The 14,843-nt window shown below is 35.4% G+C and overlaps 1 protein-coding gene across 2 annotated transcripts; it reads left to right on the plus strand.

Moving 5' to 3' along the window:
* The first annotated feature begins 10,221 nt into the window (after nt 1–10,221).
* LOC127950588 (neurogenic differentiation factor 6-B-like) lies at nt 10,222–14,090 on the plus strand. 2 transcript variants are annotated; one of them, XM_052547733.1, is made up of 2 exons: nt 10,222–11,176; nt 12,316–14,090. In XM_052547733.1, exon 2 carries the CDS (start codon nt 12,321–12,323, stop codon nt 13,263–13,265), a length of 945 nt encoding a protein of 314 aa, XP_052403693.1. In that variant the 5' UTR covers nt 10,222–11,176; nt 12,316–12,320; the 3' UTR covers nt 13,266–14,090. The 2 variants fall into 2 exon arrangements, with proteins under 2 accessions (XP_052403693.1, XP_052403692.1); XM_052547732.1 differs by having other exon boundaries at nt 10,231–11,176; nt 12,313–14,090.
* The last annotated feature ends 753 nt before the right edge of the window (nt 14,091–14,843 follow it).

Here is a 14,843-nt window from a genome sequence, read left to right on the forward strand (position 1 = left end):
CTATTAAAAGTGCTATAACTTGCGGAAAGTTCTGCCACTAGGTGTCACTGTTATTATGAGAGAACCATAGACTGGATGGAGATTTTCTCTAAGGAAGGGAACGTTTATACGCGCGCAGTATACACTGATAGATTATACTCTCAATTAATGAAAAAGAACAGCGTCAAACTCTAGTTTTGTATTCCTCAAAAGAAATAAACCTACACAGGTTCGGGACAATTTGGTGAGTAAATGATAATGGGAATAGGGATCCTTTTAACTAGTATTATTATTATTAACAGTACTGAAAGAAAATCTGCCACTAGGTGGCCCTGTTAAATGAAGAAAAGTAGCATGAAGACCACACATATATAGATCGAGGCCGCCGACAGATCAGGCTCTTGTCTTCACGACAACAATATCTATACTTCATGTTGAGCATAAATATAAAGCCTACTGATAAAGGACACCGTCAACAGTATTGACGGCAAAATAGACTATAGCTCTAATCGGACGGGACTAGTTTTCTAAACTACGTTTGAGTTTCGATTCTTATCACCTGACGTCTGTGATTTTCATGTACCAATTCGGACGGGACTAACATCTCCGTGTTTATTACAGAGATGGGAGGGTCTGATTTGTGCATCTGGGCGTCACAGAGATCACGCGCTCCCTATGCGTGCATTGCATTCATTCAGAATGATTGCCTTAGTATTATTACACAATAAATACTAAATGGCTAGTATAACAAAACCACGTTAATGTGTGGTTCCTTTAGTTTAACTTGTTTTCCTTTTTTTAATTAAATGTAATTAAAACATTATGTAACTGAGTATATAAATGAACGTGAGTAATCTTACCTGATGCTGATATTACAAATGGTCGGTATTAACAGTTTAAGTGATCTTGCTCTTGATTTTATTATTATTATTTTATTATTTATTTGCCGCTAAGCAAACATCCGCGCGGAAAGAGCATCTACGGTAATTCACGTTGGCCAAAACACACAAGGAAACGCCTTGTGAAATAAAATATCACCGGCAATCACAGACATTCGCCTTCGGACGGGATTAGTTTTCTCAGAGGATCACTGAGTTTGCTGAAAAACGGTAGGTAATTTGCTCTGGAATTATCACGAGGTTGTGTGAGAAAAACACAGACGTGGCAGATTCGGACGGGATTAAAATCTGTGAAACGCAGATTTCTCTAACGACCCCCTGTAAAACTAGTCCCGTCCGAATAGGGCTTAAGTTTGACAGGTGCAATATTTGAAAATCGAAAATTATTATTATTTTTTTTTAAATTACATTTATATCTGAATATATGTCAGAGTTCGGAGAAGGTTCGCGAATCATTTGAGTCAGTTCGGGAGTTCTGAGTGGGATCGCGAATCAATTGAGTCAGTTTGGGGATCGCGAATCATTTGAATCAGTTCGGGAGTTCGTAGCGGGATCGCGAATCATTTGAGTCAGTTATGGGGATCGCGAATCATTTGAGTCAGTTTGGGAGTTCGGAGCGGAATCGCGAATCATTTGAGTCAGATCGGGAGTTCGGAGCGGGTTCGCAGAATCAGTTTGGGGATCGCAAATAATTTGAATCAGTTCGGGAGTTCGGAGCGGATTCGCGGATCATTTGAATCAATTCGAGAGTTCGTAGCGGGTTCGCGAATCATTTGAGTCAGTTCGGGAGTTCAAAGCGGGTTCGCGAATCATTTGAGTCAGTTTGGGGATCGCAAATCATTTGAATCAGTTCGGGAGTTCGGAGCGGATTCGCGGATCATTTGAATCAATTCGTGAGTTCGGAGCAGGATCACGAATCACGAAAGATTCGCGCTAGTAAATTTTCAAATTGGCCATAACCTTTAATTTGTTGTGGCTAACTGGGGTGGCAAGGCTTTCTCTAATGCCACCCTATGCCACCCCGGTAGATCCGACCCTGTTTACCTGGTTCCTTTGCTCATTGTACAATATCAATCAAGAGAAATGTGAGACAAAATTGTCTAATATAAGTGTACGGTTGCTTCTTAGGAAGTTATTGTGTTCGTTAGTTTTAGTTTAAGACTAGTCCATCATATATATGTGGAGTTTATCAGAGGTGTTGTAGCATTTTGGGGCCTGGCAGAACAAAACTTTAACAGATTAAAAACAGCACTAACAAAACCCAACCTAGCAGCATAACACCTCCCTTACACCATATTCAATTTTCACACAGCAAACATGTCGAAGTGAAAATGATCATCAGCGCATCAAAGCAGATGATTGAATGTTGCGTGTTTAAGAGTCCCCATCTACCTCTATATTATGAATATTTTGGATAGTAAATTATGTATGTGACACTCATACATAATATAGTTATGTACAGTAAGTCTTATGTTTATCATTTTATCATAGCTGTTACAGTGATACATATATGAATCACATTCATACACACATGCACAGTAACACAACGACTTTCTCTTAATGAAGAGTTAGTTTAGCTTAGTTTAGCCCTTCAGTGTTTTCCAGTCTCTCTTGTTTCCTGGTGGTCAGCGCATTGAAAGTGGCTTTTGAAGAGGAATATTGTAATTAATATTGTAATTAAGGGGGAGTCATCATAGCAACAGGATATATGGAAGGTTCAAGTGATTTGTGGTATTTTTTTTTCATGCATTAAATCACATTTATCAGTGAAATTAATAATGAATGCAAATATTTGTTGTGAAACTGGAAAGATTTTATTTGGTAACTTACTTCAAAACAAGAGCAGGTGCATCTGCAGCCTACTCTCAATTACCACAGACAACAACTTTGTTTTACTTTGTCTTTTTTTACTTTTAATTTACTTTAGTATTTACGCATTTAGCAGATGCTTTTATCCAAAATCACTTAAAATAAAGGAACATAAGCAAATTCTCACAGAGTCAGTATTATTCATGATGTACAATGTTGTATTATAAAGACTAGGTAAATAAAAAAATTAATAAAATTTTCATTACTTAAATTGAAATAAAATAGAATATAAAATGGAATATAAATTCTTAAAAACTATACACATTAAAAAACTACATTTAATGTAAAAAAAATCATAAAACCTATGGACTATAAAAATATAATAAACAATGCAGCACAATTGTTAGTTTATCTAAAGTCATTTTTGCTTTTTAATATGGTTGAACTGGATCATCAAAGGTAAGCAGCAAAGTCATTAGTTAATGAAATGGAATTAGATACATTCGTGTTATTTAACATTTTTAATTATTACAGGTTTGCCTCATATTCTTAGTTTGCATTTCACGGTTTTAATTCATTTTGATGAAAACTAAATCAGTTTTCACTTTCGATTTCTCCCAATATGGGGACAGGAGACTTGTCAGTCAATAAATAGGAAAACAAAGTAACTGTCCTTAACTTGAAAAAGTAACACTGAATATAAGCGATTTCATCAGAGCCTAATTTTAATGTGTAAATATTGCATCCAGACTTCTGAAACAGTAAGTATTTTTATGTATTCTAGTGCAATTTCTAGCCCCACAGACTTATGTTGTATTTGAAAAGAACCCACAGCATTCCCTTAAATGTGTCTTGAACATTTGACAATTGCTTAAATAATAAATAGAACTAGTACACATACAGAGATGAGTATGCAAACACAAAGAGTCCAAATGAATGAGTCCCTGTCAAATGAAGCATAGCCTCAAGAGATTTGTTCTCATCGTGAGTATATTCAGCAAACTAAAGTGCAGATGCTGTGGTATGATTGACAGCTGATGTCAGCCAGCCACTGATGAACCAGCATTTCCTGTTCCAAAGCGGCTCTGGTGCCATCGTTTGCTGGCAGTGAGTCAGAGAGAGAAGCTAAGGCTGCCAGTACACACGACCTGATAAGAAGGGTCTGATTATTGAGCTGCTGAGAGCAGGGAGAGCAGCCCAGAGATCTCAGCAGGCAGAGAGCAGAACAGTTAACCCAACCAAATGTTATACACTCATCACTGGCACACTATACTGATAGCACAATGCTTGTGTGCTAGGAAGATAAAAATACTTTGCTTATAAAAAAACAAGATTAATTGTAAAATTCAATAATAATTATTACATATATTTAATATTTAATGATTGGTGATGTTTTAAAAACTAGAATAAATTATAAATATTACACAATAATATAGAAAATAACATCTTAAATATCTAAATAATAATGAGCAGTATTATTATTGTTAATAATATTTTTTTTATCATATTGCATATTAAAAACTACATATTTTCATTCTGTAATTAAAATAATAATAAAAATTATTTAATAAGTTAATAGTTTTACACTAACAGTTTTTTATTTTAAAATACTTTTTAATAATCATAGTAGTTTCATAATATTGTTGTTATTATTATTATTTTATAATGTATAAAACTGTTAGAAAATATAAAACTAATATTTTCATTTAGTTTTTTCTTCTGAAGTAATAAACATATTGAGCAGATTGTTTTGTATTGTTCATTTATATATAAAAAATTTAAAAAGAAGGAATGTAACAATTAATTAATTAATAAATAAAATTCAGGAAATTAAAACCACGTCAAATATTTGAAGTATGCTTTTATTTGTATTCTTAATAAAAATTTTAATACATTATTCTATAAAGTTATTGAAATATTTTTATGTAATCTATTACAGTTTTTCTCAGTCGCTTTGGTACATTTCTTGAATCAAACTCACAATTTGCAAAACATAAAGTGCATTTCTCAAAACAACCCGTACAAATAGCAAAACACCATGGATTACCTGCAAAAGCCAGTCTCCTGCTCAAAATCCTTAGTTCATCTCTCAAAAGTAAATATCTGTGTCAATGAACATATCAGTGCCATCAGAATGACAAGTCCTTGTGTCATAGTGTACGGATAAGACAGTCAAATTGCTTAGTCATGTTGTCAATATAACAGTTTACTCTGGAGGGATGATCTGATGTAAACCTCTGTATTGAACAATATGCCATATGCTTATGTATGCCATATCCATTTCAAACGTACACATTTACACATTACTGTATGTGGGATATTGACTGAAAGAGACTGGATAGAATTCCCAGTTACACTTTTACAAAGTCTGACCAAAAAAAAAACCTTTACAATGTCATTGTGATATAGAAAAGGAAAAACAAATATGGACACAAATATGAAAATAAGTCCATTTTCAGAATGTGTAACTCTTGTGTTGTCCTCTGTCTATACAGTATAAGCTTTTCAACTGAAGATTCATGAGATGAACCTTTGAGCTATTTCAGAGAAAGGGTTTATCATTGGTTTATCATATACATTCTCTTCATAAGTCAAGATTCACTTGGACAATTCATGCCAAATGTACAAAAAGTCTAATAATAATGTGTAAAAATAAATATAAAAAGTGTGCTAGGCAGTTTTTGACAACTAGATTAACCATTTTGCATTTAATGACTTATATGATGAACTAAAGACTAGATGTTTTGAAGGGTAAGACTGTTGCACAGAAAACTATGCAATACGTTTTGAGCAACATGACATGAGCAACTGATAATGTAGGAAACTGCCGATAAACATGCATAATCAATTGCATGAATGTACAAAAGCAATCGCAACTTGTTCAAAAGAATGAGAAACTGGTTTTATGATGTGTATAAATGGCTAGATGATGTGGAGGTTGTACAAGTAGTTTTGAGAATTTCATTTCTGTTTTGAAAAATGCACCAAAGTGACTGAGAAAAACTGTAATAATAATGCATTGTACTATTGCATTTTATTGTATTTTAAATGAATAAATATAAATAACATTAACAATTTATTAATTAAAACCACGTCAAATACTTAATATATATACCCTTATTTTTATTTGAAATCAAATTAATAAAATACATTGATACTGGAGGATTATTTTGAGATTCAATTTGATGAAATTTTGTTGAGAAATCATAAAATGGACATAATAAATGATTTATGATATGATATCAAAGAACCATAATTGTAAACACATGAAAAAGAAAATATATAGGTAATATATATAGGTGTAGTGATATATCTGTCATGTCAAAAACATCTTTCATGTTAATAAAAGATAGATGTTATGTACTGTAGATATATTTGACTTCAAAAAATGTAAGAAGCAGGTGTTTCTCCTTTATCTCAAACACCGATGCCATATTTCTCCTGTTTTTCTGATTCTTTAGCTCTTGTTAACATGCGATATTCACCCTACGGCAGAACATATGAATCCCTTTCACCTCTCCGATATATTTACATTGTACATTTTAATAACAAATAAATAATTCATGATTTCTGATTTCATGTTAATTAGTGCTGGTCTTCTCCATCTGTGTTTTCATGTTCTTAAGCCCCACTGAATATTTTATATATTTCATTTCTCATAGCAACGCTTGTTTAAAGCAGAATCACAAACTTCTCACTAGGAGAAACTTTTGCTTAATTGAATGACACACATAAAAGATCAACCTTTCCATATTTAACACCCTAAGCGTGTCTGCGTGTCTATCAGGAAATAAGACACCTCCAATGTGTGTGTGTGTGTGTGTGTGTGTTTGTTTGTGTGTGACCATCGCTATGTTCGGCTCACACCTTTCTCTCCATCTGAGGCTCCACCTGGGCAGAGTGGGCTGCTGGCATATGGGCCATGTAATTGGTAGAAACAGCACAGCTGTAGATGATGGTTCTGAGACCCAAAGTCCTCTAATCACGGCAGAATAACAGTGGCCAGCCAACCCGCTCGTCACTGTGTGTGTGTGTGTGTGTGTGTGTGTCAATCTGATTCTATCACCACTTCACCTACACTTAAAAACTGTAAGATTATTCTACATACAAAACAATGTTCCAAGGTCAACCGGGAACTAAAGAACTTATAAACCATAAAAGTGAATCATGGGAATCTGGGATACCTGTTTGAAAACGGTCATGATTTATGCAATACCATTTTCCAATGTTATAGTTAGCTGAAACTAAAACAAATTTTAACTTTTTGTTTTGTTAATTGAAAAAAGTAAATCTAAATCTGATATATGAATAAAAATAGTGAATGTGTGTCATGGGAATCTTGGAAACTTGTTTGAAACATTCATCATTTTTTCTATTCTGTTTTTCAACCAGCGTTTATTATTGTTAATTAAAACTAATTTCATTGATTAAAATACATTGTAAATAAAATATAAATATGAGGTGAAAAACTTAAAATTAAAAAGCTTAAAAAATTTAAATGTTGCTTTGGCAAGTAATTGAAGTTAAATATTTTTATCTGAAATATACTAAAAAAAAAAAAAAAAAATTCATTAAAGCGAAGTAGAAATCTAAATAATAATAATACTCATAATAAATAGCAAAGTCACATAAAAAATTACTTTAACATTAAAAAAAAAATACTAATTCAAAATATGCATAAATACTATAACAGCATAAAATAACACTTTTCCCAAAACTTTTGAAAAACTTACATTTAAAAAGTGTAAAGATTTTAAATGTTGCCTTGCAAATAACTTTAATATGTTTAGTAGAATTGAAAATGCTAAAATTAATAAAACACAAAAATGTGTTAAACATATGAAATATATGAAAAAACGATTTCTTTGCACTCTCAGATTGCAGATTGTCAAATACTGTATTTGTATCTCGGCCAAATATTGTCCGATACTAATAAAGCATACATCAATGGAAAACTAATTTATTCATTTTCATGATGTATAAATCAAGAAATGGTCCCTTTCGACTGGTTTTGTGGCCCAGGGGTCACATATTAGTTTTGGAACAACAACATGGGAATAAATAACACAAGTGTAAAATATTACACCTTAATAGAAAAAGTACACCTTAAAGTACACCTGGAGTGGCTCAGAGTCGGTGCCAGGAATTAAATAAGGAATTCCAAAGAATACAAACACAGCGTGAGGATGTGAATTAAATAAGATTTAAAAATCCCATAAATGTTCTTTCTTAGTGATGTCTCTTGATAAGTAGATGAAGGAAAGATCACAGGAAGATATTAAAACACCTTGAACAAGGAGACTGAAATCCAGCAGATGCACCTGTTATGATGTGAATCTCTGTTAAACGTGATTCTGATTGATCGTGTGTGTGTGTGTGCTGGAAAGCAGGGTGCTTTTGGCATTTTGCAACACGGTAAAGGTGTTATTATGAGAAGTGAGGCGAGGGTGCGCCTGTCAGTAGTGTAGGTGTTAGTTAATGCCACTGCTAGAAACATCTGCAGGGAGAAAAGTGTCTATTTTTAAGAGGTTTACTCATGGAAAGGTACGGCACGCGCGTCTTCTCTGACACATTCTCCTTTTTCCGCCTGCATAGATTGTCTGTGGCGGTGGCAGCTTCGGATCGGACCAGCAGTCGGAGTGTCACCTGTGATTCTGGCAGGCGCTTTGTCTCATCTCCATCTCGTTGTGAGAGTTCCAGCGCCTTCATTAGCAACTCGGCTCATCACACTGCCTTTAAACGCTGATAATGTGATAATTAAAACAGCTGACGAGCACGAGCTGTCATCGCTGTGGCAACAAAAAGCCTCATTTACAGGTGGAAGAATAGCAAAGCATCATCCAGGTTTGCCATCCGCCTCACGACACACTATGATATAGCTGCTAAAAACCTGAGGAAAAATACTGGGTGGTACTGTGATTGAATCGGATGGAATGCCATTGTACTCTGATACATTTAAAAGTTTGGGGGTTAATGTTTAAAAGAAGTCTCTTCTTCTCACCAAATCTGCATTTATTTGATCAAAAATACAGTAAAAACTTTAATATTGTGAAATATTATTACAATTCAAGATATACTGTTTTCTATTAGAACATTTATTCCTGTGATGCAAAGCTGAATTTTCTGCATCATTACTCCAGTCTTCAGTGTCACATGATCCAGAAATCAGTCTGACTTGCTGCTCATGAAACATTTCTAATCATTATCAGTGTTGGGAACAGTTGTGTCTTTGCATTATTTCTTTATAAAAAAGGCTTACTGACCCCATACCTTTGAACAGTAGTGTACCGTGGTATGTCCATGGTGTCATCCAAAAATCATGGCAGTATCATATTTTACCAGCTAACAGGGAATGTTCTCAGAACGTTTTGGTAAGTTTCTTTGAAGGTTATGAACAAACATTCTTCCATAAACGTTAATAGAACATTTATTCAAAGTTAAAAGATTTATTTATTTATCTATTTTTTTGATGTTTTAGTTGGATGTTCATCTAGTACTTTTTTAAATGTCACTTGTTCCAGAATCTTTAGAGAACATTCTAAAGTAACATTGCCATAGTACAAAAAAAAAAATTCTCATTTTTCCTCACCTTTCACATGACCAAGAAAAATGTACAAAATACGGGGCGTTTTGAACATTTAGAGAACATATAGAAGTAATATTTTCATGACATAATGAGAATGTTAGCAAAATATTCTAAGAACATATTTTTGTTAGCTGGGTTTTTGTTATTAAATTAGTTTTATCTGATTCAAATTGTCAGAAGACATATCTGAAAGTTATTCCCGTTGGGATACTTCCCTACTTTCACCACGGTGTGTAACTGGACTCATGTTGAGCGTGTGTGAATCACTATAAGAGTATTAGGTGGCAGATAAATGCATTTCCCCTTCCTCTCTCCATCTCTTTCTTTCAACTACACAATGATTTATTACCTGAAAAGACCAGAGAACTAATTAGTGGAGTAATTAATTAATTTAAATTTGCTTATTTGCATTTGCAATTAGTGCAGTCAAGTGATTAGTCTGAAATGAGGAGTTTGACTCATCAGATGCTGGTGTGAACTGGACCAGAACGTGCAGAATGCCAGCTGAGGCGTTTTGGGGGCAGAGTGTGAATGAACGTGTGTGTGTGTGTGTGTGTGTGTGTGTGTGTATGCGTGTGTGTGTGTGTGTGCGCGCGTGTGTCCAATTGTTTGCATTTTGGGGACTGTCCTCTGCTGCACAGAGAAATACTTACTGGAAAAGTAGTTGGTCTGCAATATGATTTAGGGACGATGAAGCGTAAACTAAACACAGCTGCACTTCTAACAGTCTTCTCGCAAGACTGCACTACAGAGATTCATAGTTGTCATACACTGTGGGCCTAAACTACAGTAGCACTTAACATTACAGTATCTAACACCAGCATAACCATGGTTCTACCATGTTGGGGAAGTTCATGTTTTTCTTAAAAAAAAAAAAAAAACCTTAAAAATCTTAAAAATACCATGGGGTAAATACTATGGTAAATGTATCGTAATCATTCAGTACAACAGAATAGTGGAGACCAGGGCATATATATATATATATATATATTTGCATAAATCATAATAGACAAATCAATACATTAAAAAAGCCACAGGTAATATGGGTAAAACATATACTGAGAACATAATTGATCATTTCATTTAAACATGTCTTCATCATATGTTCTTGTCTCTCAGTGTATTGATTGTGTTTATTTGTTCACTCAATAAATAGGGCAAAAAAAATTTATTCACATAAATGAACCTGACTGAAATTTAAACTCAAAACGTTCCTGGAGTGCCAGTGTATCCACTAGCCCCGTTCTCCTTGAAATATCTAAATATCATAATTACCTTCACTGTTAAGTGAGAGTTTGACTGAATACATGCGAGACAGTGCATCATGACAGAATTCATTCTTTGCTCTGTTTACCGACTGAATGCTTCTCGACACGTATATGCATGCAGGCTGTTATTCATATGTAGGAGTGCAGGGATTTTAGGTAATATCTGAGCATTTATTATCCATCAGACGACTCTATAACACGCATTGGTGAACTGATTTGCTCTTGCCTGCAGCACCCGTCGCCCTATAATCAAATAGCTTTAAAGTCTAAATCATTTAGTCGTCTCTACACTGCTATTGCCGCAGCAGAACTGGCATTAATCTCTCTCTCTTTCCTTCTTAACTCGGAGTTTTTTGACGGTAAATGAGAGCCTCCCGGTGCCCATTACCGCGCGCACCAGATGATGAGAGCCGAATGAAGGTCCCCAGAGAGCGCGTCACGTGACCAACAAAACGTCAGTGGCAGATGGCATGGGTACCAGCGCTGGTGCCTGGCATGGGTGTCATTTCTCTGTGAAAGAGGGAGAGGGAGAGGGAGATTAAAGGAATTCTTACAGCTTCACATCAAGCACATGGGAGGCAGCTCTGCGCTTCGCGAGGAGTCCGAACATGCGAGCTGAACACTGACAGAAACAGGTGAGCCATGGAAAGCCAGTCTGCTTAAAAGAATCAATTTGGGCATGCATGTGTTGTTGTTGTGTTTATTGTTACAAACAGTCACGCGCATGGCTCCAGTCTTTTCTGCCGTGCAAACAATGTAGCCTACTATGGCATGGTCTTGAGTTCGTCGTTGCTATTTTGTAATTTCTATTTTGTAATTGTGGTTAGTCTGTGTAAGGAGCAGCATCGGCCAGTTTAACCAATTAGAAATAAGCTACATGAAATCAATATAGCTACATGACCGCCACCCTACTGAGATGACAACAGAAAATGTAATGCGTTGTATAATGACATTTAACTAATTTTGAGTTTGATTCTGATACAGTTTCACGTATTTGATATGTGATCATGTTAATAGATATTTAAACCACAATATGTGTCATCTGAATCAGCAGGTTATCGTTTGATTTGATGTGTAACATCCACATAAGATTTATATATAAAAATAAAAACTAGAAACATCATATAAGTCCAGAAGGGGTATATTGTAACATTTTTCAATGTATGTGTATTAGAAGTCATCAACGAATAACATAAACAGCCTGTAGGCCTAGATTTAAAAGACAAACACGTTCTGATGTGTTTTTACAGTTTTTCTGCACGTGATATCTTTATTTTATCGGTTTTGAACGAAAATGTCTACATGCTAAGTTACAGTGTTTGTTTAAATGCATATTTTTTTGTGATGATCCTTTAGTTTGATTACCCCAATAATGCACAAAATACAGTGTATTTACATATTACAAATTGTTTAAAAATGGCACTCTTTTTATTTGCAACTTATAGGCTACATTTTAGGAATAAATCTGTAATAGATAAATATAAATAATAAAGTCTGAAACTTATTTTGAAACATTTGTACATACTAACATAGTCTCGTTTTGGTTTTATGAATTTCTTAAGATAAAAAACAGCAGCTTAAAATGTCACATTAGTTAATACTGTAGAGCAAAACGTTCAAGTGTCTTCAAGTAATGCTAATCACAGACTGGCTTTAGTCATAAATCCAAAACCACTATTTATTTTTTTTATGTTTCGATTTTTTTTTTTTGAGTAACCCATGGCAATTGACGTCTTGTCTGCTTTATTTCGTTGTTAATTTTGTCCTCAAGCAGGGACGATGCTAACCGTGCCATTTGAAGACCCAGACATGATGCGCGATTCTCAGTTTGGTGCCACCTTCACCCGTCAGGAGACACTCAACAGCGCCGAGCTCAAGGAGACAGAGGACGACAACACGGACAGAGAAGAGGAGGAGAGAGAGGAGGACGAGAACGGTGTTCCGAAGAAGAAAGGTCCGCGTAAAAAGAAATTCTCCGACGGTCACAACGACCGCGTCAAACTGCGCCGGCAGGAAGCGAACGCGCGCGAGCGCAGCCGCATGCACGGACTCAACGACGCGCTCGAGAGCCTGCGTAAAGTCGTGCCGTGCTACTCCAAGACGCAAAAACTCTCCAAGATCGAGACGCTGAGGCTGGCCAAGAATTACATATGGGCTCTGTCTGAGACTCTGAACGCGGGAAAGAGACCCGACCTGCTGGCGTTCGTGCAGACCCTGTGTAAGGGCTTGTCACAGCCGACTACTAACTTGGTTGCTGGTTGCCTGCAGCTGAACGCCAGAAATTTCCTCACGGATCACAACGGGGACGTGTCGTTCTCTGGCAGGCCTCAGTACGATTCTATGTACGCTTATCCTAACGCAGAGATGGCCACGCCCCCTGGCCTCAGCTCCGGGCCCCGCGACGGCGTCAAGCCGTTCCGACCGTACAACTATTACGCGTCCTATGAGTCCTACTACGACAGCGCCTCTCCAGAGAGCAGCAGCCCTCATTTCGACGGCCAAATGAGTCCCCCGATTAATTACAATGGGATTTTCTCTCTTAAAAAGCACGAGGACCAGGTCGAGTACAGTAAGAACTGCCACTACGGGATGAGATACTGTAACGTTCCCGGTCGGGGCTCCATGTACCGCGTTTCCCCAGACAGCCATTTTCCTTACGACTTACATCCCCGCAGCCAATCATTCCAGAGCCAGGACGAATTAAACACGGGTTTCCATAATTAAAAGCGATGCCAGTTACACGAATCTGTTAATTAATTAGTGCTTGTTGCTGATGGTTTTCGTTTGATTTGGATACAAGATATTAAAAAAAACTAAAAAACAAAAACAGTTATACCTATTTATTTCAGACATCATAGACTCTTAATAATAAAGGTAGGCTACATGGTTCTTCACAGCGATGTAATAGAAGAACCATTTTTATTTCCACAAAAAACATTAAGTCAAAGGTTATTTCAAAGACCATATCTTTTTTACCTGTTATAATCTGAAGAACCTTATTTCGTCATTTTATTTTCGTCAACATTTTGTGAAACAGAAAGGCTCTTCAGAGGTTCCTTATGGAATCATTTAGACAAAAAAAGAAAAAAAGGTTATGGCATCGTGAAGCACCTTAATTTTTAATTGTATGATGCTCTTGCATTGAGGCGGGCTCTGGTTGCTCTGTTACAATCAATTAATAAAAAGAAGATGGATATTAAATTCTAAGGCTTTTCAAACAACAATACTTGTCTCATATTCTGTGCAAATGGATTTATTGGTGTGTTACAAGAAACACAAAATCAAGATAGCAATAAAGGAACTATGCAACGCAGTTGAATATATTACCTTGTAAATAACTTTACTGTGTGAATTTTCCTATTCGTTAGACTTCTGTGTCTTTCAACTCTATACTCAACTTTCAGACTGGTTCCGCTATTGTGATTTTGCTATTTAAATGTTTTTTCCGCTGTTTATTTAGTTTATTCTCTGAGGAGCGTCGTTCTTGTGAAAGATGTGAACTTGAGGAGCTCACTTCGATCAACTTGTCGAAATAAATCTTGAATGTGATCAACTGTGTTCATGCTCTTTCTTGAGGAAGTGAGATGAAAGAGGAAAATGAATATGATTAATATTTGAAAATACTAGACAAAATCAACAGTTCAGTGGAAAAAAATGCTACGATTTCAATCTCGACATGTAGGAAGTGAGGAAGTGAAATATGAAATGTATTAAGTTGTCAGATTCGAATCTGATGACAGAGGTAATAAAACAATTAATAAAAAACCCCCACAAACCTCTGTCTTTAAAATGGCTTATTCTAAATATTACCGTGACCGCACACTTTTTGTAAATCATGAACTTTATGCAATAAAAACGTCCTTAAAATTCTCCTAGAACTGATACAAAAGAGTCTGACAGTCTGATACACTTAATATTGTTCGACATGATTTTGTGAGAGTTAAGGAAAAAGCAAAAAAACTTGAAATAATAAATATTCAAATGGCAATAGTTTGGATTTGACTTTATTTATATTTGGATATTAGTGCTCCATTGGGGTTTCAGCCTAAGCATGTTGAATTCATTATGATCACTTACGAGATTATTATTAATGTATGTTATCTAAATAACGGACTGTAGTTTTTTTTTTTACAATTATTACTATTATTATTTAATAAAAATGTAACGAATTTATAGCTGCAGTTTATAGTTTTTGATTTCTTCAGATCAACAAGACAGGCTACATTCTGATGCCTGATAACACGTCTCGGAGAAGACAGTTGGAATGCATTGATTTATGATTTATATAACATTTTTTGGAGT

Source organism: Carassius gibelio, chromosome B2 (genome assembly GCF_023724105.1).
Source record: "Carassius gibelio isolate Cgi1373 ecotype wild population from Czech Republic chromosome B2, carGib1.2-hapl.c, whole genome shotgun sequence".
Lineage (NCBI taxonomy): Eukaryota > Metazoa > Chordata > Actinopteri > Cypriniformes > Cyprinidae > Carassius > Carassius gibelio.